Source organism: Lycorma delicatula, chromosome 6 (assembly GCF_047948215.1).
Source record: "Lycorma delicatula isolate Av1 chromosome 6, ASM4794821v1, whole genome shotgun sequence".
In the NCBI taxonomy this organism is placed as follows: Eukaryota; Metazoa; Arthropoda; class Insecta; order Hemiptera; family Fulgoridae; genus Lycorma; species Lycorma delicatula.
The window spans coordinates 47,783,546-47,810,611 of NC_134460.1; the positions used below are offsets into that span (position 1 = coordinate 47,783,546).

At 30.8% G+C, this 27,066-nt stretch overlaps 1 protein-coding gene across 1 annotated transcript in view; it reads right to left on the reverse strand.

The window, feature by feature from the left end:
* Nucleotides 1-1,709: 1,709 nt before the first annotated feature.
* The window catches only part of LOC142327047 (protein O-mannosyl-transferase TMTC2-like), a 478,982-nt gene continuing 453,625 nt past the window's right edge, over nucleotides 1,710-27,066 (reverse strand). The window contains exon 11 of the mRNA XM_075369816.1: nucleotides 1,710-2,081. Within this exon, the coding sequence (XP_075225931.1) occupies nucleotides 1,917-2,081 (165 nt within the window). The 3' untranslated portion in view covers nucleotides 1,710-1,916. The remainder of the gene's footprint in view (nucleotides 2,082-27,066) is intronic.

Consider the following 27,066-nt stretch of genomic DNA (forward strand, 5'->3'; position numbering starts at 1 on the left):
AGTCGGTAAAATACAAAAATATGCATTTTAATGTCTCATAGCTGGTTAAACGTCTTGAAAAAAATCTTCTATTTTATTCTGTCGTCTCCCTGTCATTAGCTAATGTGCTAGAAAATTTTAAACAGACTCACAGTTCTGAAACAGACCTCTTTCAAATACTATTGATTATCAAGACGATGAACTTTTTTGCACTTGAAAAGATAATTTAACTTCGGGATTATCTTCAACTTCGTCCAGTTTTTAAGTAATTTTATTGATTATTTTTTCATCACTCCTATACAATTTGAAATAATTACGTACTTTGCAGACCATTACGTATAAAATCTTTCTCCTAGTGGTCAATGAGAAAAGTTACCTCACTCCCTAAAACATTTAAAAATCGGTTAAATAAATTACATAACTAATAAGATTGTATTGTTTTATGAGCGGAATTTTGGATTCTTAAATCGGCGTAATTTTATATGAATTATACAAATATTTTTCTGTTTTTACAAAAATGTCTCGATTAAACGGTTGCCTCGCATAACCGGTTGTCCTATTAACCGGAACTCACTGTATTATGCTGTAACTCAGTATAGTTATCGAATTATTTCATTTCATTAAAGTCTAATTTTTGATGTGACTAGTTGTTTTAAGTCAAGGTAATTACCAAATATTGAAATAAATATGGAACATAAACTTTAAGGAATTAATGATAAATTTAAAGAATTTCAATTAACCTACGGTAAAGTTAAATGTAAAGGATTCGTGTTGTGGGGAAGATAAGAAATGTTTCGTACGGCAACCGAAGAAAGAATGAAGACATACAAATATTTATGTCTTCATTTATTCTGTTCTATCAATCATTCTACTCTATTAACGTGTTATCCAGAATTGACAAAGTTGTTAACAGTAATATGATAAATATTTTTATATTTTATATTGTCAATTCTGGATAACACGTTAATTTAATAAATGATCAACACCTGTATTTTATCATTTTATATGTGTAATACACCAATGATATCCGCTCTTTGTATATACTTTTCTTCAACTCTAATTTTATGTATTAATTTGTGCTTTTTCTCCTTCACATCAGATTTTTTATAAACCTTGTATCGCTTATAATTTGAAATATTTTTTTTAAGTTTAAATATTTCCTTTATAAAATCCTGTGGATGTGTTACAGATACATCCTGTTTATTTCATCTTTTTAATTTTTAACAAGTTTTAACGTTTCCCTTCCTACTTCGAGTTTATTTATGTCTTTACTGTTTTTTTATCCATCCTTTTCATATCAATCTTTTTTCTCATATCTTTAATGCAAGAAAGTTTTTCCAATCTTCAGACCTGGTGGTCTAAATACTGCTTCTCCTAATATATTACCATTAGCCTAACTCTCTGAAAAAAAATATCGTAAAGGATTTGTTTGTAACAATCAATATTATCTCGTGTTTTAGAAAGGTACTGATTGATTGAGAGTTGCTTTATCTTAATAATAACATTCACAAAACTTAGTTTAGACCTTCTATATCTTGTTTTATTGAATAATTTTAGTTTATATAAAATAAAATGTGTTCGGTTATTTTTTTACAATTTAAAAATCTTAACAATGTAATCTATATTGTAAATGTTACATTTTTTTGCCAAAAAAATAATTTTTTAAATTATTTTACTTGAATATTGGCAAAAAATAAAAATGTTTAGTAAAACTTTCATTATTTTATTACTTAAGGCGTATTATTTTCATTTCTGTTTAATATAAATAAATTAATAATAATTTATTAAAATATGTTAAAAATATGATTTTATATATTTAAAATAAATAACTGTATTTAATAAATAAATTGATTAGTAATAATAAATAAACGATACCGATGCACATAAATTTATGAAGCAAGAGGTAGCGGTATTAGTTTTGATAATGGTAGGAAGGGTCACGTGATTGGATTTGCCATTAGGCTGCGTAGTTTTCTTAAATTACTTAAAGTGGTAGGGTCGTTCGGATCCAGTCTTAATGCTTGCTTGTAGGCTTCTGCTGCTTCAGCATACTTACCATTTAGATGTAAAATTGCACCCAAATTGCTGTGACTGCTCGCTTCCTGAAAGTAACAAAAAAGAGAATTTAGTATTGCATATACAGTTTATTTTAATGTATGTAGATAAATAAAACCTTCCTTTAAATTATTTTTATTTTATAGTTTTATTAGTATTAAGGTTAAAAAAGTAATTTTTAAAATGGAATATTTATCTTTTGTGGAAGTCGTAAACAACAAAAATGATGATGCGGTTAAATAATTTATTTTAAACTATGCCTTATGTTGCTCATTAAACCAACAATAAAATATTGGTGTTTTTATTTTATGGGTTTTCCCAAATCATATAGATATTTTGAGATTTTTATTTAATTTCTTGGTAAGTCATAATTATGTTATCTTAAGAATGCGAACTTCAAGATGACATACTCTTGCACTTAAGAAGCGACAATATGAAAATCAAACTGTAGTTCTCTTCATGAAGTTTCTTCAAGTCACATGGCATCTAATTAGCCGTGATTGGGTCACAGTAATCGTATAGAAACCGTTGATTACGTTCCGTACCTGTTAGTATTAAAAACCTGATTAATGCAGCGTCAGCTTGATAAGCCTTTGGACGTTCTTCTGTTACTCATATCTCACCATGGACCGAGAAAGAACATTTATTTCTAATCATGTTCACTCACCGGCAATCTCAGCTAACAAGCAGAGGCCGATATGCAGTTAATAGGCCCACGTAAAGAAGATAAACAGATATTTTTCGCTTTAAACGTGGTTCCACTAATATTAATAATTTTATTTGGAGGAAACCTTCCAGAGGGTTATTGTTAAGTATGCGTCCGGCCAATTCTAATTCGGTGACGTCTACCGGGTACAGCTTCTACATAGGCTCCACTCTTTGCAGTGGAGCCGGGCTGTCTAGGAGGGGGAAATTAAGACCGTGTCCCGGTGGTGGGTTCCTTTAGGAGTTCACCACTTGAGGCGAAGCATAAAGACCATAGTTCCGGTGGGGGGCTCCTTTTAAGGTTCCCTCACTTGTGGCGAGGCGTAGAAGACTGAGTCTCGGCCGTTTGGGTTGCTCTAGCGTAGACGGCATAGCCGAGCGCGCCGGGCGGGTCCTGAGTGGTTAGAAGCGAGGCACCTCCCAGGACCGCGTGATGCTTAATAGCAAGTCCAATCCCGGGAAGCTGTGGGGCGGGGAAAAACAGCTACTACATTGAGGGAGGATTGAACCGTTCCATTGGTGAGCATCCGGTGACAAGGATTTATCACCGACCTATGATGACCTGGTAAATCCACCGAGTTGGTCTAGTGATTAACCCGTCATCGCAAATCGCTGATTTTGTAGTCGAGGATTCTCATGTTCAAATCCTAGTAAAGGCAGTTACTTTTATACGGACTTGTATACTGTATCGTGGATATGTTCTTTGGTGGTTGGGTTTCAATTAACCACACGTCTCAGGAATGATCGCCCTGAGTCTGTACAAAACTACATTTCATTTACATTCATACATATCATCCTCATTCATCTTCTGAAGTAATACCTTACCGTGGTTGTGGAGGCTAAACAGAGAAATAGGATGATAAACTATGCGCGGTGTGATGATCCACGTTTGGTCATCAAAAGTGGAAGGCTTCTGTTTAAATAAAAAAATAAAAAACAAAAAAAACGAGGCAATTCACAAGCAGAGCTCGTCTTGTTTTAATAGTGTAACTTTTTGCACTGCAAAAACATTAAGAGTGACCAATGCTCCAACGAATCCAAACCTAAATCTAATATGTTAATTCAATAAATGTTTTGTATACTTATCACGGGCCAACAGCCCGTGGGGGGCCCCCTTTTAAGGTTCCCTCACTTAAGGCGAGGCGTAGTAGTCCCGGCCGCTTGGGTCGGTCTAGCGTAAGCAGAGGTGATTTATATTAATTGGTAGTTGGCTACTCTAGAGCCAACTACCCGTTGGCTCCCGAATTAGGTCCACCAATACGAAACGACGTACGTGTTGATAATAAAATATCAACACGGGATAATTTTTATCAAATATATTTAATTAAAGGCTTAACTATCTGGTGTAACTTTCAACATCAAAACCTTTTTATTACTCTGAAGGAAAATCTCGATCAAAATTCCATAAACATTATTTGTATGAATTTTTTCTCTAAATTTATTTACTACAATTTTTCCTCTGAAATCTGTAACTAAAATTTTTCCTTAATCTGTAAATAACTGTCTCCACATAATTTATGAGAACCAAGAAATCAGTTTCATTCCACATTACGTTATTTAATAAATTGTACGTTGAACTAATAAAGACTATAACTATGAAAAATTATGTAATTCGCCTAACTTGGTAAATACTTAACTTTGTAATTCATTATAAATAATAAATAATTATGCCAATCTACGAAAATCATGGTGCAATCAAATTTTCTACAAAATTTAATACCAGTAATTTAGATCATATTTCGAAAAGATTAAATGATTAATGAAATACCGCGATAAAATTTAGTCTTTTTTTTATAAATTTCTTTTAAATTTTAACTGTCATTTTCACAGTATGATAGTAAATTACATTTATTTACATAAAAATTAAAATATGTAAATCTGTATATCAATTTTATTAACAAAACCAAAAAGAAAATAAATAATATATATTTTTGATTATCATAAAATTCATTTAAAAAACTACGACAGCTATTTCGGTACACGGTACATTCCTCAGATGTTACAATTAATTAATTATCAATTTTACTGTTTCAATACTAATCCTAAAATTTCAATTAAAAAATTTTGGTAAAATAATAAAAATTAGTAGTAAAAAAAAAACTATTACACAAAGCGATCCTAAATCTATCTGGACTTCATTCATTTATTTCTAGGATACATCAACTCAGAGCAATTTTGAAATGTTTGAAATTCCAGTCAGAAATACTTCAAATTATTAGAACTCACTCATATATTTATCTAATATATAAATACTTGTACACAGAGATATTATTGTAAAACTACTTTACATAAAGAAAAAACATTTGATTACCGCTTACGAAAGAAAATGACAAAACTCCAAAACCTATGAACCTTAGTGAAGATTAAAGTGACTATTTCTACGGACTTATTAACAACTTCCAAAGCAATACTCATTGTTGTATTAACATTAGAGGAATGTATCATCTCAATGAAATCTTGAAACTACCACTCATCTAAGTAATAATCTATAGAGTTTGTACATGTAATACTCCCGTTTTCTCTCCAGCGTGTAATACGAAATTCATGTTTCATCGCCGGTATTTTCTTTTTCTGTGTAGCGCATCAAAAATTCCAAAGCAGATCTCATTCGGATTTTTTTGTGACGTTCCGTTAAGACGTGCAGCACCCAACGTGCACTTACCTTTCTGAAGCCTAAATGGTCATGAATAATACGACCGATAATAGCTCTTGAAACATCAGGAAAAAGAAGGATCTGGTTGGAAATCGTTGAGCGACTTTCTTTTGTGATTTCATCGTTGACGCGTTTCAACAAGTTCTCAGTGATTATCGAGAACCTCCCCGAACGTTCTTCATCGTGCACATTAATTCTCTTATTTATAAACCTTTCACATCATTTTCGGACGTTTATTTTATTCATTACATTATCACCGTACACAGCAACCAACTGCCTATGAATTTCAGCCAAGTTAACGTTTTGATGGTTTAGAAAGGTATGATTCCACGTATTTCACAGTCGGCGGCAACATCAGTTTTCTTATTAATTTTCTAACGTAATAACTTATACGTAATTAAAGGTACTACAACGCGACAATTACAGACAACAGTGCAGTGTGTACATTAGAAGTGTGGACACGAACTACACAGGTTCGCCAACCTTAAGGAGAGAAATTTCCCAGGGGTATTTAGTTTAGAGATATCCCTTGTATTACGATCTTCGTAAAGAAAATTGTTAACTTATCAATTCTCAAACAGAAGGCTCTTTTTTTGTGTTAACTTTTTTTTTATTCCTAATTCCGGTTTTCTTTACTTAACATAACCGTTTGCTACCAAATGACAAACTATCTAATTCTTTCAAACGGAAAAAATTGGGTGGGGTTGTGTCGGGATGCTCGGCCGTTGGTGTAACGTGAAACGTTACAGACCTTGATGATGTTCCTCCAAGAAACAGACCGACTAACTTATCTGTAGAATTAAAAGCGAGAGCCACCATCGCATTTTTAAAAAATGAAACTGAAAGTCTCCAATGGAAAATTTTAGTCCCTTCATTTGGCCAACTCTACAGATAAATTGGTCGGTCTGTATGTCAGCGAAATTTTATATTACATTGAAATAAAAACGAGACATTGACTGCATACTAAATTTAATTTTAACATAAAACAGAGAGTAAATGGTACGTGATATTTATTTCAACTAATATTCAACGACTGTTTTGTTCAAATTGGTCTGTGATACGAGAAGTAAGAGATATAAGGCATAATAAGCAGCGGTAAAGGTGCTTGCGCCGTCGGCTTCATTCACTGAGCGCGCCGTGCCAGCTTTGCGAGGCCTCCGAGTCTCGCTCACTCGGCACCTGACATTTGGGTTTCTGTGCGTGGCCCGTAACCTCCCATTTCCAACGATATGCGTAATTTATATTTCCGGCTGGCTTTTACGCGGGCTGATTCTAAATATAAAATTTTATACTTTTTTACACGTTTACTTTAATTTTTTACACATAAATATTGTCGAAAATACACGTAATATTACTTAAATCGATCTATCTCGATAAGATCTAAATAGAAACATACGAATCACCGGGCTATCACGTCTAAATCGTGAGCTAAACTGAATTGAAATGAGCGAGAGCGCCAGTTTTGGCCGATCTGCGCTGTGACCCTCCCCGCCAACCCGCTCGTCGGTGACGCAAACTAAAAGTCACATCGGCGAGATGGCCATGTAAGTTATAAAATGATACCACATTTACGTCTCTGAGACTAATAGTTAGGGAGTTATTAAGGTAGGATGATATAGACCTTTTCGTTACGCTACAAATTTCTGTTCTGGTACCCCATTTGTTTCGGTGTGATTTCAAATACGTTTCACGTCAAAAGAACAGAATTCTTAATATGCAACTTATAAAGAAATTTTAAGTTTATAAAATCACAATTTTATGTATGTAAAATCTATGAATTGTTTATGCAATTGCTTGCTTATATGCACGTAAATTTAATAAATGCAACCGAATTTAGAAATAAGATAAATTTCACGCAATTATTTATAAGCTTACACACTCGGTTTTACAGTATAGCTGAAGTAAACAAATGCATTTTAGTGTAGTTTGAATGTAGGTCACGGAATAGATTGTCTCTGGAGATTAGAATATGGGAATAGGAAGGTGTTCGATCGAGCGGTGTCATGTTTACGTTTACATTAGACTTTGAAAACAGTAAAATTCTACAAGTATAGTTAGGTTTTCTTTTTTCTTATATCTACACATCCAAGTTACGGGTATGTTTAAAATGATACGTATCTATTAATATTTAAAAGGGAAGTATCTTGTGAACTTATTTTTTAGCTACAATATTTATTTCACATAACTGCTTTAACGATTATTCGTTAAATAACGCTAGACACTAAGTAATAAATATTAATGGGTGATAAGTAAATAAATTACGATGGTGACTGAAATATAATACAAAGTCATTCGTAACTCGTAAATGAAGAGAGATAGCAAAATAAATCAAATAAAAGTATTATAATTAGATCACATTTTGACGCATTTCGGATATATTTCATTTTCGAAAACTCGCTATACCGGGAGTTCTGCTTTGTAAGGTTTTACGTAGTGTTAGGTGATATCTATTACATCATTCAAATTATACACATTATCTGACTAGTCATTCCTTCTGTACTTTTATCTTAAACATCGTCTATTTATTTTATAATTATCTGCCTTCTGTTTTGAGAAAATAAAGAAGACTCCGAAATAAAACATCCGCTTGATTATTAATCTGTTCAATTATGATCGTTTTTCCACTATTTTATAATTTAAAAAAAGTTAATTTTTAAATGAGTAAAGTGGAAAATATGTATTGATTTTTTTTTTATTGTGGCACACTACATATATTGTATGTTCTAGTAGGTTGTAATAATGTAGCCGGCCTCCGTGGCGTGAGTTCTAGCGTCTCGGCCTTTAATCCGGAGGTTCCAGGTTCGAATCCCGGTCAGGCATGGAATTTTCACACACCCACAAATAATTCATCTCATCCTCTTCATTCGTATAAATTTGGTGCTTCTTAGCAGTCACATAAATTTTGTGATCACTGGGAAGTTGATCTTTAATATTCGCTTTACCGATTTCAGATGTATGAAATTTTATTGTTAACCTCCTCACGGTATTTCAATTAATAGTTTCATCACCATAAACGACTTTTAGATTATGACGAATGACACAACAATTCACTTTTTCCACTGTTAAAGATTCATTCATTGCACGTTGTTTTATACGCTTTTAAATATCAGGGGTGTTCCACTCCATAACATTGGCGACTGATAGAAAATGAGAGAGCGTGGGCCAAAGAGTTTTGGAATGTTAATATTAGGGTATCCTCGTTATTTTTTCAGTGTGCTTTACGTTTCAATTGTCCCTCGAAATACACCCAATAGCTGCTTAAAAATATTCTTTGATCCAAATGTCAACAAAATATAAAAAAAAAACCTAAAGAAAAAGCTAGAGGCATGTGAAACGAAAAGTAATTAGAAAGATGAAAGGTAGAAACTTAATCAAAATAGTTTAAATATGCGCGTGCGCGTGTGAGTAAAATAACGTAACTACGTATTCAGATGAAGGAATTTTAGTATATTTCGATTGGTTCAATATGTATATTCTTTTTCGTGTGAATGGTTGGAAATATTAGGTATTGTAATTAAGATTGGATGTTTTTATTGTAAGCCGAGTGATTTAACAATTTGTAGTAAACGCTACTTCATGTGTACCTTGTGTGACAACTTTAAATAATAAATAGTAAGAATACTTCGGAAATAATAACTTACTTTTCTGAAATTTATTCTTCTGTATTTTTTCTTAATAATGATCAGTATTTTAATTTTTACTAATTTTAATAATCTGGATTTAGAATTAATTTGTATATTTTTAATTAATTTTTTCCGTTGATCAATCGATATAGAAAATATGATAACAAATAATTTAGTTGAAGAATTTTCTCTTTCATATGAAAGTGATTTTATTTTGACTTGGCAATTTTTTTAAGTGTCGTATTTATTATTATTACATAGTAGAAAATTTGATCGTTATTAAAACTTTGATTTTCTAGACATTTAAAAAATAATAATTTTCTTATAAATTTAATTATTATTTTTCTTTCAAATATTTTTGTATTTTTGTTTTATTTTTCTTTTTAAAGACAACATAAACAAACATTTTTATTGTTAGGAGTACATCCACTCTTTCCAGAAACGCACACTTGTATCTACATTCAAATGAACGATGAGCGCCTACGAGAAACTGCTAAATATGTATTACTATATCCATTCCCTTTTGCATGTAAGATACTCACCCGTCAATATTACTTTTTTGTGAAATTTTAAGGTAGGTTTTTCGCGGTTTAAAATCTGTTTCTACTCGTGTAAGATGGACGAGGCCCTTGTGTGATATATGTAGTGTTTTTGTATCCTTTTCTTTTTATCTATTATCTTATACTCCCTCACTCATACGGGCTGAAAATTTTAAAATAAATTACGGCAGCCAATTTCATTATTTAAAATGAAAATCTCATGGTTTTGTTGCACTTTTGTGTAGAAATTATTATTTTAAGACTTTTTATTCTTGGGTATTTTCTCTAAATCCAGCTATATCCGAGCTGTATTACGTTTTTCAGCAATGCAAAAACAGCTGATAATTATTGTACCTATGCCGTTATGAGATTTTTAGCTCGTCAATCGTGCGTGGTCTGTTAGGATACACTGCTTGTTTTGCTGCATCATCATAGAAAGTAGTCTGGGGGACTCAGATTTTAGGCGATTCTGCATGCCAAAACCTCCTCGAAAATATTCCTTTACCAAAGACATTTCGTAAAAACGTCATTGACTTGTTAGATGTGTGCGTTTGAGACGCCATCTTGTCAGAACCAACCGTAACTGATTTCCGCTTCAGTTAACTGACTAATGAAGTTTCTTAAAATAAAAAAAATAAAATAAAAAACACAATAACGATCACTATTAACTGTACTTTAAAAAAAGATTGGACCCACAAGCGCTTTCTACTCACATCGACCCTCTCTTTTTTTCCTGTTTAACCTCCGGTAACTACCGTTTAGATAATTCTTCAGAGGATGAATGAGGATGATATGTATGAGTGTAGTCTTGTACATTCTCAGTTCGACCAACCCAACCACTAAAGAACACCGGTATCCACGATCTAATATTCAAATCCGTGTAAAAATAACTGGCTTTACTAGGACTTGAACGCTGTAACTCTCGACTTTCCAAATCAACTGATTTGGGAAGACGCGTTAACCACTAGACCAACCCGATGGGTTACTCACATCGACCCAGACCCCGTGTTATTTACGGAGGTTAGTTGTAGATCACAGTCGTGTATTTTGTGGAATAATATACACTCCCGGATGAAATCACGTTTTATCTGTAAAAAAAATGTAATGTCCAGGATAACTACGAAATTTTTGTCAAGAAAACATTTAAAAGATTAACCATAATTTAGCTTTTCGGCATAATCTGCAGGTTTCAGTTCTTGAACACACATTACTTTGTAGTGAGAAAGTTTCAGTTCTTTTCTTACAGCCTTATGTGCGGTAGCAAGTCCAATATCTTGCTGCTGTGCTAATTTATGCATTGACTTTGATGAACTTATCATCCGAAATATCAAGCAACTTTTATTCGTTTAGTTTAAGTGGTCTTTCACTTTGATCAGCGTTTTAACAGAGCCAGTTGCCCGAAATTTTTCGATAAGAGTTTGAACTGCATTGAGGGGAGGAACAGTAGTACTTGGAACCTCTTCAAAAAACCTGTCCTTCCTAAATCAGTATACTTGTCACTTTCACGAAAGATTTGTTCTTCGAGAAAAATGCGCTCCTCTACCGAAAGAATATTTACGTTTCTCGCAACTGTAGATTCCGATAAACGAAACAACACCAAACGAAGCATGTTCAGACACAACTCAACAATTGATGTCTTGGTTTATTACTAAGCAACGCTCAACAAACCCACAGGGCAACCAACTTAACGCCGAAAAAATAGAATGCACCAAATAGTTGTAAAACATACTGCACAATGACTTTCCTAACGCAAGTGCATACCATGTTGTGATTTTGTTTATATCATTGACTCTTAATTTACATTATGCATCGAGTTGTTAGGAGTACGATCTAATGATTTTTTTAATATCAATTTCTTGAACTTTAAATAAGGATTTAGGTTTAAATTTATCTAGATTATTCAATAACAAAATAAGAAGAATGACTATCCGGGTATGTTTCGTATTTTTTTACGTGACTTTTAATAAAATAAATTTTGAGTCGCTAAATAATTGCGTTCTGTAAGAGATTAAAAAGACAATTTCTGCAAAGAAAACTTGGAAAATAACCTCAATCTTCTAGTAGTTTTTTATTGTTAATTATTTTTTAAATAATTAAAAATAAAAAGGGCGTGTGGGCGAGGTGTACCCTCGCCCACTCTAGCGAGGGTACACCATTTCTGGTTTTCCCTCACCGGTTCGGATCTTTTATTTCCCAGTAATCCCTACCGTTCATAGAGATCTACCGAGATCTTGGAAGGATAAAGGGTACAGAGGCCTGCGGCGATACAATTCACCGCCGCAGACCATCCAGTCAAACCCAGACGAACGGCGACTTCATGATGGGATATTCTACACCTCCTGGCCTCTGCCTTCTTGCATTGCAAAATGCCGGAAATAATCCTGGCTATCTTCTCGAAACGCCGTCTGCCCATTAGCATTTTGGTAACTATGTTTTCAACGTTCAGCGGGCCAACCGCACACTGTATATCTCCCGCCTCTCGGCTATCCACCTGCGATACCCGATGACCACATGATCAGGGACATCCGCCTCTGCACAATGCGGGCATTCATCATTGTCCGTCCTTTGTCTCCCACACAAATAAAACTTGAGCCCACCGTGGCCGGTTAGAAACTGGGTCAGCCAGAAATTGATCTTCCCAAATCTCCTCCAGGCCAGGTCCTACAAACCTAATGGGGCGATGCGTCCAGCGCCCCTTAGTGGACGCATCTCACCAAAGATTCACTTTAACGAATGAATTAAAAAACTATTTAGTTTGCGGTAAATATTTTTTTACCGCATTTCTGAGAGTTTTTCAAATAAAATCTTTTATTAGATAAACGTTTGTGACAAATAAAACAGACCACTTTAAAAAATGTGTATCTTATTGTACACATATAAATGTAATATGCTGCAATAAATTGCTTGGAAACGAACACAGGCTGTTAAAATGAAAAAAAAAAATCAGATTTCAATGAATATTATCATGTACTGAAAATTTATTGTAGAATGGTAACACCTCTACCTTATATCTGAAGGTTCCCAGATATGAGTGCCGGTCAGACTGGTATTTTTCACACACAACAAAATTCACTATCATCCATCATAATAATTATTGAGCCTCAGCCTGTTAAGTTACTGTTTCAATAAGTAAACAAAACAATTTTGATCGCGTAATATAACATAACAGCACAATCCAGGCTACCAGTAATCAGAATTAAAATAACTGAATCCTAATATCTTCATTTTTACATCCTTGTACGAAGTAAAGGAAGTATTGTGATCGCGAAAAATTTCGGTTTCCAGATGTCAACGGAAATATCCATTTTGACCATGCCTGAATCCATTTTGACTAGTTTCGAAGTGACGTTTGTACGTACGTACGCGTGTACTTTTCTCTATTTATTATTATAATAACATTTTTGCGACCGTTATTTTTGTTTAAAGACAGATAGAATTGAATAAACGAGGGATCGAAAAACACAAAATTAATAAAATCTAATATGATACGAACATATACATGATGTACGATTGGGTAGGGTTATAAGACTATATATTGTTACAAAAAAATGTTTTACGTCTGTCTTTAGCGATATTTTTTTTATAAATAGCTAACATAAGCAATAAAATATACGGTAAATAAAGAAAGGAACTTTTAAATCCATTCAATTACAACAAAAAAAAATCATTATTCATAATTATGAGCTAGCATTACGTAATACTTTCCAGCAATCCGACGGACAGGACCGAAAAAAATTAATTTGAATTTCTTTTTCCCAGATAAATATAGGTTAAAATGATTTACTTTGCATAGAAAACAATAAAAAAATTCATTTATATCTTTTTTTGTTTTTTCTGCTTCATTAGAAACGTTTCGTTGTTCTAAAGCGAGTCAGTCGTATGATAATGTTCTAATATAATAGAACATTGTACCTCCTTTTTTATAAACTGTAACAGTTAGGAAATAAGATGTACAGATAACGATAAACCTAATAAATTCAGCCGAATATTAAGATTTAAAAAAAAAAAATTATTTCAAGAAAAAAGAAATTAGATAACCCATTTAGTGAATTGGTAGGCGAAATGAAAAGATCAAATTAGCTTTTGCTTCTTTATTAACGCAATTTTTTTCTTCAACAATCAACTATCTTAAATTCAAAATATCTTAAATATTCAAATAATATTGAAATTCAAATATCTTAAAATTGAAGTGTGTGTTTTTGTTCTTTTGCTCTATCTCCCTTCGGTTAAAAATGTTTTTCAAAACGTTTTTGAAAGTTCCAATTTTTTTAAAGTTACACTATCGAGACCTAACTTGCAGAAAGATTTTTTGAAAATTTTTTTTTCTTATTTTAGTCTATATTGAAAGGGAGTTAGGTTTAGGAAAAACTTTAAGAGAATCTGTTAAGCTTAACTTGAATATTTTTAGAAAGGTTTTCTTAAAATTTATTCCCCACCTCTAAAAAATGTATATATATTCTGTTGTTTGGTTTTTGGTTGTAATCCTTTTTTAATTTTTATTAATAAGCTTGTTTTTTCATCACTTAAAGGACTATTAAAATGAAAGTAGTTTTGGCACCTATATGATATTCCAGATCCAAAATGAAAGACAATCTGTTTCTTTACTTTCAAAAAAGTCATACTTTATTTTTTCAGTATTTTTAAACAATTCTCTTTTAAATTAATTTTATTTTTTGTTAGCGATTACTTCTTTATAAATAATTCTTTCATAGATGTTAAGTATAAATTTCACTAAAATATTTCAATTGTTAAAAAATGCCTAGTGAAATTTAGTTATAAAATAAACAATACATAAATCTTATATTGTTAATGCACTACCTTAGTAACATAAATTTTGTTTAAAAGTTCAGTCTGCGATGGAGTGGGTTTGTGTGAGGTTGGGAGGACGGGCGGGCCCTGCCTCAAAAAAATAATAAAAGAATATGTATAGTAAAGAATCTTTATATTTTATTGAAACTAAATATTAAAACACAGAAAATTATTTTTGGAACAAGACGTTTACGGTTTAAAACTTATTTGCATTAATCTCTTAAATTATTGTGAATTTCTTTCATTTATTTACAGTAACATAAATTTCAGCCCTACAAAAGGAAAAACTGATAAGTATACATAGATTACAATGGTTTAAGTTCTGTGTAGTATTTAAAATTAATATAGAATTAAGTATTCGTATCTGTAAGCATCGTCTTTTAAATGGTCGTAAATATTAAGATTTTTTCTACGCTTCTAAAGGAGAAAGGAACCGGTCAATTCTCCATACCACTTGACCGCAGAGAGTTTATCTTATGCTCCTTCTTTGTATAACAAACAATAGTAGTAATAGGTATAGGAGGGGAATTTATAGCATTTCAACATAATATTTACAGAAGATAATAATTTTAAAAAAAGAAAGGTGAAAAAAAATTTTACCAAAATGTTTGAAGACTAGTATGAGACAATAAGTACTAGCAAAGCGCAAAGACGTACTTTTAAAAGTTATTTGGATTTGTATAGAAATAATGTGTTATTCATATAGCGAATTTATTTGACACCGATACAATTTTGATAATTGCATTCTACTATCTATTTGTTAGTCATCTATTTAATTCCTAGAAAGTCTTGATTAATTTTCTACTTCACTGACATGAACATTTATTACGTTATCGATAAAATTATCTTCACTACTTATTTCTGTTAGTGACAAACATTTTCCCATCGTTTTAACTAGTTCACATATAAATTTCCAATTTCAAAGAAGTCGTGATTTCAAACTTCTCTCACAGACGTTGCACTCCATGGCATTTCATTGGTGACCAGATCTTCAGTCGGATTCAGTTCAGTATTTTAGGTGGCAGACTTAAAGCTGAAACGCTCTTCCCAAATCAACTGATTTGAAAGTCGAGAGTTCCAGGGTTCAAGTCCTAACAAAGTCAGTTATTTTTACACGGATTTGAATACTAGATCTTGGATACCGGTGTTCTTTGGTGGTTGGGTTTCAATTAAACACACATCTCAGGAATGGTCGAATTGAGACTGTACAAAACTACACTTCATTTACACTCATACATATCATTCTCATTCATCCTCTGAAGTTATATCTGAACGGTAATTACCAGAGGCTAAACAGGAGAAATAAAAAGAAAAACGACTTAAAAATCCTGAATGATTCTTATGGTGCATTACACTATGTGCGAGAGTCGTTCAAAAATTGATGAGGCAAATGACTGTACAAAAAATATTATTCATTGAATGACAGTGTAACTAAGTCTAATGTTCAACGTAATCCCAGGCTTTATTTAGGTACTTGTCCAGTCTTTCTGTGAGAGTTCTTATTTCAGTAATAAAAAGAATTGTTCACTTTGGTGTTTGAGTCATCCTTGACTCACTCTTTGATGACACGTAACAACAGAAAAAAAAAGAAGATATTGAGAAAAGGGGACTGTAAATTGGATAGGGCAACACCTTCCGACCAGTCGTTCGAGTAGCATATTCAATTTCATATTCCATATTCAATTCATAGCATAGAATTCCATAAAAACAAAATACCGAACAGACTCGTTAATGAATACTTGGGTGACCTTATGAAAATTAAATTACAGTTAGCAAACGGTCAAGAAGTAAATACAAATAAAGTTTACGAAGAATGAATTTCTATGAAAGACAGAAAATAAAAAAGCAGGAAAAACGTTAATCTAAAACAAGTTACCGAATTTTATTCGTGTTAAGTATATGTACGTATATGAGTGTATTATATAATTGATAATGTATATAATAACAAAACATTTTGCACAAATTGATTTTTGAATAATTTTTTTTGGCCAAAATTGATTTTTGTGCGCACATTTTGATGGGAACTTTGATTATAAACCTACTTTAAGAAGGATTTACTTTATTTTGTCACTTTTTTTAGGTTGCTGATTTTAGTTATTTCTTATAGCTGCGATCTCAATATGGATTTATTAAATGAGAATTACTGTTTCGATAATTGACTGTGTGTTTAAACTTTCATTGAACTGGAATTCAGAACTGGGATATGAAATGTATTAACTAAATGAAACATTTTCGAGGATCTCAACAATAAAACAATGTGATAAATATGGTAAATAATAATAAAGGCACAAAGAAAACTTTGTTTATAATGAAGAACGAACATACAGAAAACACCGCCTATTTTTAATGACTCATAAAAGATAATTACAAAAAATAATAAAATAATATGAGCTGGATTAATCACAGAACCCAACTTACTGAATACATGAATACAACTTTTATTATTCTTATTTCTTACTGCCTTTAAAAAAAAATGTATGTTTAAAAATTAAAACAATTCTATTAATTGTATATCTTAATTCTTTTGAATGAAATTTTATTGATTATATTCAAATGTGTAAAAATTAAAACAATTCTATTCATTGTATATTTTATTGATTATATTCAAAATTGAAAGTAAGTATAATTATTAAAATTAACAATACGAAATAAGTAGTTCGGTAGGAAATTTGCTGAAGTAAGGGGAATTAATTATAAACTGATAGCCTAATGAAATACAGTAGTAAAGCTTTGAGGTTTCCATTTGATATAATCAAGTTGGCTCCGAAGACTTCAAAAATAGTAATACTGTATTTTTAACATAGGAAAAAATCTAGGGAACGTACCCCATATAAAATTTCTTATCCCAAAAGTGCCATCTTGATTTTATCGTGAAACTCATAAAACTTGAGTTTATCACGCCGTAAACATTAAATATCTGCAAATGAAAGAGAATCGTGAAACGAAGCAGTGGATGTAACGGAAGATTCACAATAGAAATCGTCAGTTTTTCTTATGCCAGTGGCTCATTTAAAGCTTACAGTTAAAAGACGAAGTAAGAGTTTCTCTGAAAGTAATAATGTTCATTATATAACCAATCTCTGATGAAAAGATCGAAGGTGTCGTTTATTTGCTAAATATATTTTCATTTCCATGTGGTAGTCATGTTAATATGCTTTATTTGTCTGTTGGAGAAGATATCATTTCACTTCACGCCTCATTTTTCACTAGAGAGATTGTTATGAGATGATTGTTTAATTTTGAATGATACACGTCATTCTCAGTCTACTACAAGATAACAATTACGTAATTATACATCTATACGTATAATAAAATAATTAGGGTAGTCCCTCTGCACGCATCACGTAAAAACCTTTACAGATTTTAATAAAACTTTGCAGATTTATACCTTAGAAGCTCGTTCATTATCTCCAATTATTAAACAACATTTTTTAATATTCATTAAAGAAAGAATTAATCCATTTAATTCATTATTTCTGTTACCATGGAAAAAAAATATATTTTTGAATTCAGAGCTACACATTAATCATCAAACCTAATCAATAAAATATTTAATATCATTAGCTTTAATTAATATATTTAGTTATGGGTTTCGGTTGCTTATTTTGGGTCTCGATATTCGATTGTAAAAAGTAACAAGAATATGCCTTCAAGAAAGAAAAATAACCTTAATTATTTTTCAAAGACTGCTAAAAGAATGAGAGTATCTCGGCCCTCTGAAACAGCTGAATTGCGTGATTCTAAGTTCGCTGCTGACAAAGAGCGCAGCGCCCGGATTCGAGATGCAGTAAATTTGCAACGCGATTTATTAAATTCCTCACGAGTTCATTCTGATGTCATCGTAGAGCTATCGTGGTCGCATAAGGATAGCAATAGCTTTAGCTATAATGTGCAGATTAAGTACGCCGATCAAGGATATATTGGTGCTATGACAGAAGTGTGGCCGTATTGTCATGTTCGGAAATTTAAAGGGGAACCAAAAGACCCTCCCTACCCGCTTTTTAACTCGCTTAGCTTAGCTTCTAACCAACATCGAATTTTGCGATTAATTTTACAAAAGTACATCTAGAACATAATTTGGTCACTATGAAAATCGATGATTAATAAAAACATGATTTTCAGATTTTGTATTGCAATTTTTGACTCCTTACTCTTCAAACCTATCGAAATGGCACCGAAGAAAAGAAAGAGTACAGTCAGACAACTTCTGCAACAAAAACAAGCTATTCCTACGTCGGAAATACCTGAACAACGGGAGCTTCGTCTACTGCAGGAGCGTATCAGCGCTTCTACGTCAGTAACGAGGAAAACATTGGAAGAGAGAGTTTTACGCTTTTTACGCTTTGTTACTAGTATTATTCTCACAACTTCAAGGATAACGAACACAACGGAGGTCCAGGCAAGATGGAATTCCTTGGCCAGATAAGAAGGACGAGCGAAACGAGTCCTGACCGGCTAATATATATATATATGTGTGTATCCTTAATATCTATCTTGGATTACTCTACCTACCTACAATTGTTGGCTTATTGTACGGAAAGCACATAGAATTATTATTAAATTATTTTGCTATTTAATAAAGGATTTTTTTTTCCAGAAAAAGAATTAACAATTTACCCAGTAATAATAAATCGCTCTCTCTCTCTCTCTCTTTAAATTCTTTTAATTGCTTTCTTTTTTTTGGCCTCTAAGAATTAAATTATTTTATTTCTGTTGTAGTTAACTTGAGGTTTATACCGGTATATTTTTTTCTTAATTGATTGAATTTTTTAAATTAAATATTTATTTTTGTCTTTAGTTACGCATTATACTGGGATATATCGTCAGTTAGTGCAAAATTACTAGAGTCCATTTATTTAAGGAATGCTGCTGCATTGCATAACATTACTTGTACACAATATAATTTTAGAATGTTCGGAATCTGACCCAATAGAACTTATATAAAACCTGAAGTAACGTTGCTCTGTTTCGAAATTCCTTTCTGGTTTCTCTCTTAAGATTTATCATCTTCCTCTCTTTTTTTCATAGTTGGGTTTTTATTTGTTTGTTTGTTTGAAGAAGAATTGTTTTAGTTAACTTACTTTGAACTAAGAGTTTTAAAATTAAGAATGGGTAACGGTTTTATCGACCGTTTAAAACATTAAAAAAAGAAAAGTATTTAATTTTATTTCACGTTCATTTTTAGTAAATCATTCCTTATATATAAATATAATCTTTTTTCAATTAATATATGTAATGATGAAAAAAAGCGATTCAAAATTAAATATTAAATTCATCTAATAAAAAAGAAGCAGAATATTCAAAAAATTGACTAAATATCTATTTTTAACGTTATTATTATTGGGTGAACAAAAGCTAATTAAGATCACAGATTGCCGGCCTCCATGGCGCGAGTGGTAGCGGCACAGCCTTTTGATCCGGAGGTCTCGGGTTCGAATCCCGGTCAGGCATTTTTCACACGCTAGAAAAATTGTCATCCATTTCATTCTTTGAAGCAATACCTGAATGGTGATCCCGGAGGTAAGACCACAGATTAAATAAAACAATTTCATTTATTATTTCACGTATACTATTCATTATTATTCAGCGTTAAAACTTTGTGAGCAGAAAATATTTCTGATGTTTATAATTTACTAAGAAGAATAAGAATACTATTTAAAAGATTATGAAAATTTTCGAAGCGTTTAAAAGCTCTGTCTAGTTAATGATATATCTTGTGTAAAAAAATTATCTGAACGAAATCTTTGACTTCACATTTAATAATATATATAACCTTACGATGTGTACATATTTTATCGTATGAAAATATAACGTGCCTGACCGAGATTCAAACCCAGAACCCTTCAGTTATTAGATATAAACATTAATAAAAAATGGTCTTCAACCAACTTTACTACTAGTGCTGACGTTTGTGAAAAGCAACTCAAGTTTGATTAATCTTTGCCATAAAAAAAAAAAAAAAATCAAATTTTACTGAAGTATTCACCAGAAGTCTTGTAAATTTTTACACAGCTTTTTTCTTTTATGTACCATATGTACAACCAATATTTACTCTAAATTAAAAAACTAACCTGTGCTTTGTGGAGTAGACCCGATTTAATTAGCATGCTAGTAAAATAGGAACGTATACAACCGGATTCAGTAATATATTAATCTAAATGTATAAATGTACAGTGTATATTGGCAATGTCTCTTTATAGATTTTTATACGCGAGTAAATTTTTAGAATAAAGAGAATTAATTAAAATACGCTTCGAGCTCAATATATCATTTCGTAGATATAAAAACAAAATATTTATTAAATAGGTGTAACTGCCGTATATATGCTGCAGTAATATATATTTTTTACATATGGGTTGAATTAATTCAGTTTTTATATAGATTGAACGGATGAAAGAATTCAATCTTTGATGAATTAACCTAAATCATTCGAGTGTAATTTTCAGTTTTTTTTTATTCATTTAATCTACTCGTACTAATTAGGTCTGTTTTTGGGAAATGATTGGAATTTATACGGATTGTTTTTAGATGTAAAATAAAGTCTAGGATGTGTGTATAGATCTTTACCTGCAAACACGTTTGAAAGAAAAACCATTTCCTTTTATAGTCTGATACGATCTAAATTTCCCATATTCTTAACAAAAATGTTGAAAATTTATTCTCGTGAAGTGAACTCATAGTAAATATGATGTATTTTAATTAGAATATCAATTTGTTATTTATTAATTTATTTAATAAAAAAGTTTTATCATGTTATATTTTTTGTTATTTCAAATAATATTTAAATTTATCACCAATAGAAGTCACTATCATTTTAATTAATATTTAGTTAATATTAAATCATACGTTATAAAAACGGTTCATCATAATATTTTTCAATACGCATTTTTGAACGGAAAAATACTGGAATTGGTCTTTTGACAAAGAAAATAAAACATAACTAGTAGAAAAATAAAGTAATAAATAGATAAAATAAAGTATGAAAATTTGAAGTTTTATTTTTCAATTCGTAAATTTAAGGAAAGCTATCTGTTATAAAGTGAAATAAAGTTTATTGTAATCGAACTGGTTTTTACTTCCTTGTACAAAAAAAAGGAAGTATTGTGAACGCGACAAATTTTGATTTTCTGATTTCAACGGAAATATCCTATTTGACAATTACGGAATCCATTTTGACTAATTTCGGCTTGACGTCTGTACGTACGTACTACGTACGTCTCGCATAACTCAAAAACGATTAACCGTAGACTGTTGAAATTTTGGATTTAGGACTGTTGTAACATCTAGTTGTCCATCTTCGCTTTTTATTGCAATAGACTGGACCAAAAGTGACTAAAAAAGCCCAAAATCCTAGTTAACCGCAGTAATAAGCCCACATTGTGAGCTTTTCAACAATGTATAATAAGTAGTACTTACTTTTCATTGGTTCCAGAGTTAGCCAAATAAAATTTTAATTAATGAAATATTTGGATCTTACAAGGGGAAGGCATATCGGTTTGAATCCGACTTCGTAAACATATCTTTTTTAACTTTTTTTTTTAATTTCAATATATTGAGTTATTAATAACTATTAACCTTTGATTATAAAAAAAAATTACAGTAAATCATAATTCAATAATAATAAAATATGAAAAAATCAGAAGTTATTAGTGAAATAAAATTTTATGTACGTTTCATTTTAATTCAAAAAGTTTTATAAAGGTTAATAAATAATTATTTATTAACAGAGGGTAAGTAATAATTAATAAATCAATATGTTAGAATTAAAATTTGAGTAAAAACAAAATATATATGTGTATGAAATCTGATTCAAACCGATATGTGTCATTGGTACGGATTCGATACGTTCTCACTTTCACCATATAACTACTTCAGCGACGTGAAACAAAATTAATGTATAAAGTAATATAAAATTCTGATACGGACACATTCTGGACACCACATTCTGATGTGGTGTCCACCACAATGCAGTTGTGTAACTGTACCCTTTACTAAAGAATTGGAGGATCGTATCTCCCTTTCAAATGAAATAAGTTTAAATGAAGTGCAGCAAAAAATGTCTTTTGAACCACTTAAAAGAAGAAAACCCAAGGAAATCGTTTTGTTTTAAAGAAAATGTCATGGAAGTGGTCCAAAATTGGCTATTTACCTGACTGAAAAATTGGGACAACCCCGATTTTAATGGAAATTCTTATTTCACAACCGATTTTCGATTTATTGAAATAATGAATATTACCTACTATTCCTTTTTCCTTCTTTGTACAAATTAAAAGAAGTATTGTGATCGCGAAAAATTTCGGTTTTCTAATTTCAACAGAAATATCCATTTGACCATCCCTGAATCCAATTTTGACTAGTTTCGGTATGACATCTGTTTGTACACCTCACATAACTCAAAAATGATTAGCGAAAAATTTCAACAGAAATATCCATTTGACCATCCCTGAATCCAATTTTGACTAGTTTCGGTATGACATCTGTTTGTACACCTCACATAACTCAAAAATGATTATCCATAGGATGTTGAAATTTTGGATTTAGGACTGTTGTAACCTCTAGTTTTGCACCTCCCCTTTTAATTGCACCGATTGCTCCAAAAGTGTTCAAAAAAGCCCAAAATCCTTATGTTTTTGGATTTTGGACTTTTCTTAAATGCAGTAATAAGCCGTCATTGAGAGCTTTTCAACGATATATTATAAGTAGTACTTATTTTCATTGGTTCCAGAGTTATATCCGATAAAAGTTTAATTAATGGAATATTTGGTGATCTTACAAGGGGAAGACACATCGGTTCGAATTCGATTTCAATTATTAACCTCTGATTGCAAAAACTGTTTTACAATAAATAATTAATAAAAGTTTATTAATAAAAGTTATAAAAAAAAAACTATGAAAAAATATAAGAAGTTATTAATGAAACAAAATATTATGTACTTTTCATTAAAAAAAAAATGTGTATATGTAATTGAATAGGTACAAGGAAGTAATGTGGGGTCCATATTACATTTTTTATTTAAAAATTCCTTTTTTAGTTAGAGAGAAAATGATATTTATCGGGAACAATTTTTTTTTTTTAATTTTATCAATAGATAAAACTGGAACTATACTTAATTTCAAAAACGTTTACTGTAAAAATATTTTATCTTTTTTTCTTTTAACTTTTATATTTTATTTAAATTCAGTAAAAAATTTTACTGAAAAGAGCAGTTTTATGATTAATTTTCTTTGTTTTAAATTTTTTTCTTAAAATAAATTTCGACAAAAATAATAAAGAAAATTTTTAAGTTTTTTTAACTTTCAGTAAGTTAAAAGTAAAAAGTTTTCAAACTTTTTCAGCAATCGTTCAATTATAAAACTCAGAAAAATGTTATTTTAACTTCAAATGTACATTTTCTACCACCAGGATCTACTTTATAACAAGGAAACTGTTTACAATTGCAGTAAACAATTCAAAAAATTTATCTTCATAAACTAAATTAAAATTACTTATATAATTTGCAAATTGATGTTCTAAAAATATATCCTAAAAATAAGGTCTAAATTTTTGTAAAGTTCTAGAACAAGTTTTTGATTCTTATGTTTTGATTAAATTTAATACATTTTAGTTGATCTAAATGATGATTAGATTTAACTTTTGATGTTTGATGTTCTATAAGAAGTGAAACTTTTTCTAAAATTAAAAAATCTCTCTTAGAGATCCCTGTGTAATCGCAAGAAGAAAAAATCGTGGATGATCCTCGGCAGTTATCGTAACAGGTTCAAGATTCAGGCTATGATGTGAGCTTTTTGAAATCAGTAATTCTATGCTAGAAGTGAGGACATGCTAGAGGACTTCTATGCTAGAAGTGAGAAATAAAATTAAACATAAGTTGCTGTATTTATTATATCTCTGGCCAAGCAGTGCATCCGTGTCCTTCTTGCCATCAATAAAATACGGTTCCTTTTGAATCTGTCGTAAGATCTTCGTATAGATCTCGTCGAATAAAAACTATCCACAGGTTTAACAATTTTTTTAATAAAATATGAGACGTCTTAATAACTTTTAAGGCAGCTATGATATTTGGTTCGTTAAATAATTTTATGGAATACTTTCTTTTTTTTACTATTTTAAACTTCTCGTTTTTATTTGAATGTTGAGCTAAAATCTTCTTAACATTTATTTTAATATTTAAAGAATAACAATTCTGATCCTTTATTTTTTTCTGTTTAGCTCCAGTAATTACCGTTCAAATAATACTTCAGAGGATGAATGAGGATTATATGTGTGAGTGTAAATTATGTGTAGTCTTGTACAGTCTCAGGTCTACTATTTCTGAGATGTGTGGTTAATTGAAATCTAACCACCAAAGACACCGGTATCCACGATCTAGTATTCAAATCCGTGTAAAAATAACTGACTTTACTAGGACTTGAACGCTGGAACTCTCGACTTCCACATCAGTTGATTTGAGAAGACGAGTTCACCACTAGACCAACCCGGTGGGTTTAAGAACAATTTTGGTCTAAATTTTCTTATAAATATTTTCGTTTAAATACATCAACATGATCTATTGGTTATTTTTATCGTTTGAGTCATAACTTCTTGAGAGCAATTTTGAATCCATTATTTAATTCTAACACTTGATTTATTATTTTAGTAAAGTTCGAATATTTTCTTCAACAGCATACATACTGTTAACGATAGCTAGTAAATATTTAAAAGCAATCCTCTGTTTGAAGAATTTTTAAAACGTTTAAAGACCATGTTCTTGTTTTTATTTTAAAAGATTATATTTTGATTTTTACTTAACTTCTAACTTCTAGAACCATCTTTCATCATAATTAATTTATAGATAAAATTTGTACAACATACATTCGCATTGTAACCAGAACAAGTTACCTGAAGAAACCAACAAGATAAATTTGTCATAAGTATTGGAAGTAAAACCTTTTTCTCCCCATATTTATCTTCAGAATCCTTTACAATTTTAAATTTATTTAAAATTGTATATAAAGGGAGTGTTATGGAATCCTAAATGTTGCAGTTACATGTATTTATATATATATATATATATATATATATATATATATATATATATATATCATTCTGAAAGTGACCTAATGCTCCTAGCTAATACAAAAGGCAACTGACGCCAAAAAAAAAGTCAGTGGGCTGTTGATATAAGATAAATTAACCTTAAAAAGTATGAATGTATATAAAGCAAACATTTTTAACTGCTTACAAAATTCAATTAAGTTTTAATCTGATATAAGTAAAGGAAATAAAAACAAAATTTCGATAGGCTAAAGCAATTTAAAACAAATTATCAAATGTAATCAAGAGATGGATCAACCTATCTTCACTCCATGAATGTTTTTATTTTCGTACTGTAGTTGCATTATTAGGAAAACTATATTTACGATTACGCAGTGATTTGTGCGAGCTGTAAGTCACCGTTGAAATTTAACTTATTTAGTAAATGTATATTTTACATTAAATTCGTATTTTAGTGAAAGCTAAATGTACGTACTAGATCAGAATTACAATAAACAAGACGGATTGTAATGGAAATGCGGATAGACAAGTTACATTGCGTTATATTTACTTAATTCAGACAACGTAAATGCACTGTCTACATGTAAACCTACATGTTTAATTCCGTCATAAATTTATTAGCGGCATTAATTTAGACGATAACTCACATTAATGGGATAATATCCAATCAGTTGTCAGTTAAATAATTGAAAACTGACAGGATAGAAAAAGGGTATAACTAATGCTCCGACATATGTTCGAACTGTTCGAATTAACATGGTAACTGGGTTGCAATTTTACGTAGATTTTCAGAAATTTTGTTGCATCAATTCATGAAATGAATTAATTTCAATTCCTTAAGTTTATGAAGTATACTATAAATTATTCCATTAATTAGTAATAAATATTACGCAGAAATAAACCAAAAACGTAAAAAATAATTTGTTGTATTTTTTCAATTTTTATTTTTTATGTTACTTTACTTAATTACTTTGTTATTCGAAGTAAAGGAAGTATTGTGATCGCGAAAAATTTTGGTTTCCAGATTTCAATGGAAATATCTATTTTGACTATCCCTGAATCCATTTTCACTAGTTTTGGCGTGACGCCTGTACGTACGTATGTATGTATGTATGCACGTACATAAGTATCTCGCATAACTCAAAAACGATTAGTCGTAGGATGTTGAAATTTTGGATTTAAGACTATTGTAACATCTAGTTGAGCATCTCCTCTTTTGATTGCAATCGACTGAACCAAATATATCCAAAAAAAGCCCAAAATCCAAAACAAATTTGGATTTTTTCTTAACTGCAGTAATAAGCCTTCATTGAGTGCTTTGCAACGATATACGAAAGTGGTACTTATTTTCCGTTGTTTCCAGAGTTATAACCAAATAAAATTTTAATTAATGAAATATTTGCACCTTGAGGGAAGGCACATCGGTTCGAATGAAGCTTCATCTCATTTTTTTTTAACTTAACTTTTTTTTTAATATAGATATATTTATTTACTAATCATTAACCTCTCATTGTAAAAAAAATTTACACTGAATAATAATTCAATAACAAAAAAAAAAAATGAAAAAATATCAGACGCTTTTAATGAAATAAAATTTTATGTACTTTTCATTTTAAAAAAAATAAGTAAAGTAATTTAATAGGCGTACAAGGAAGTCATGTGTTTTCC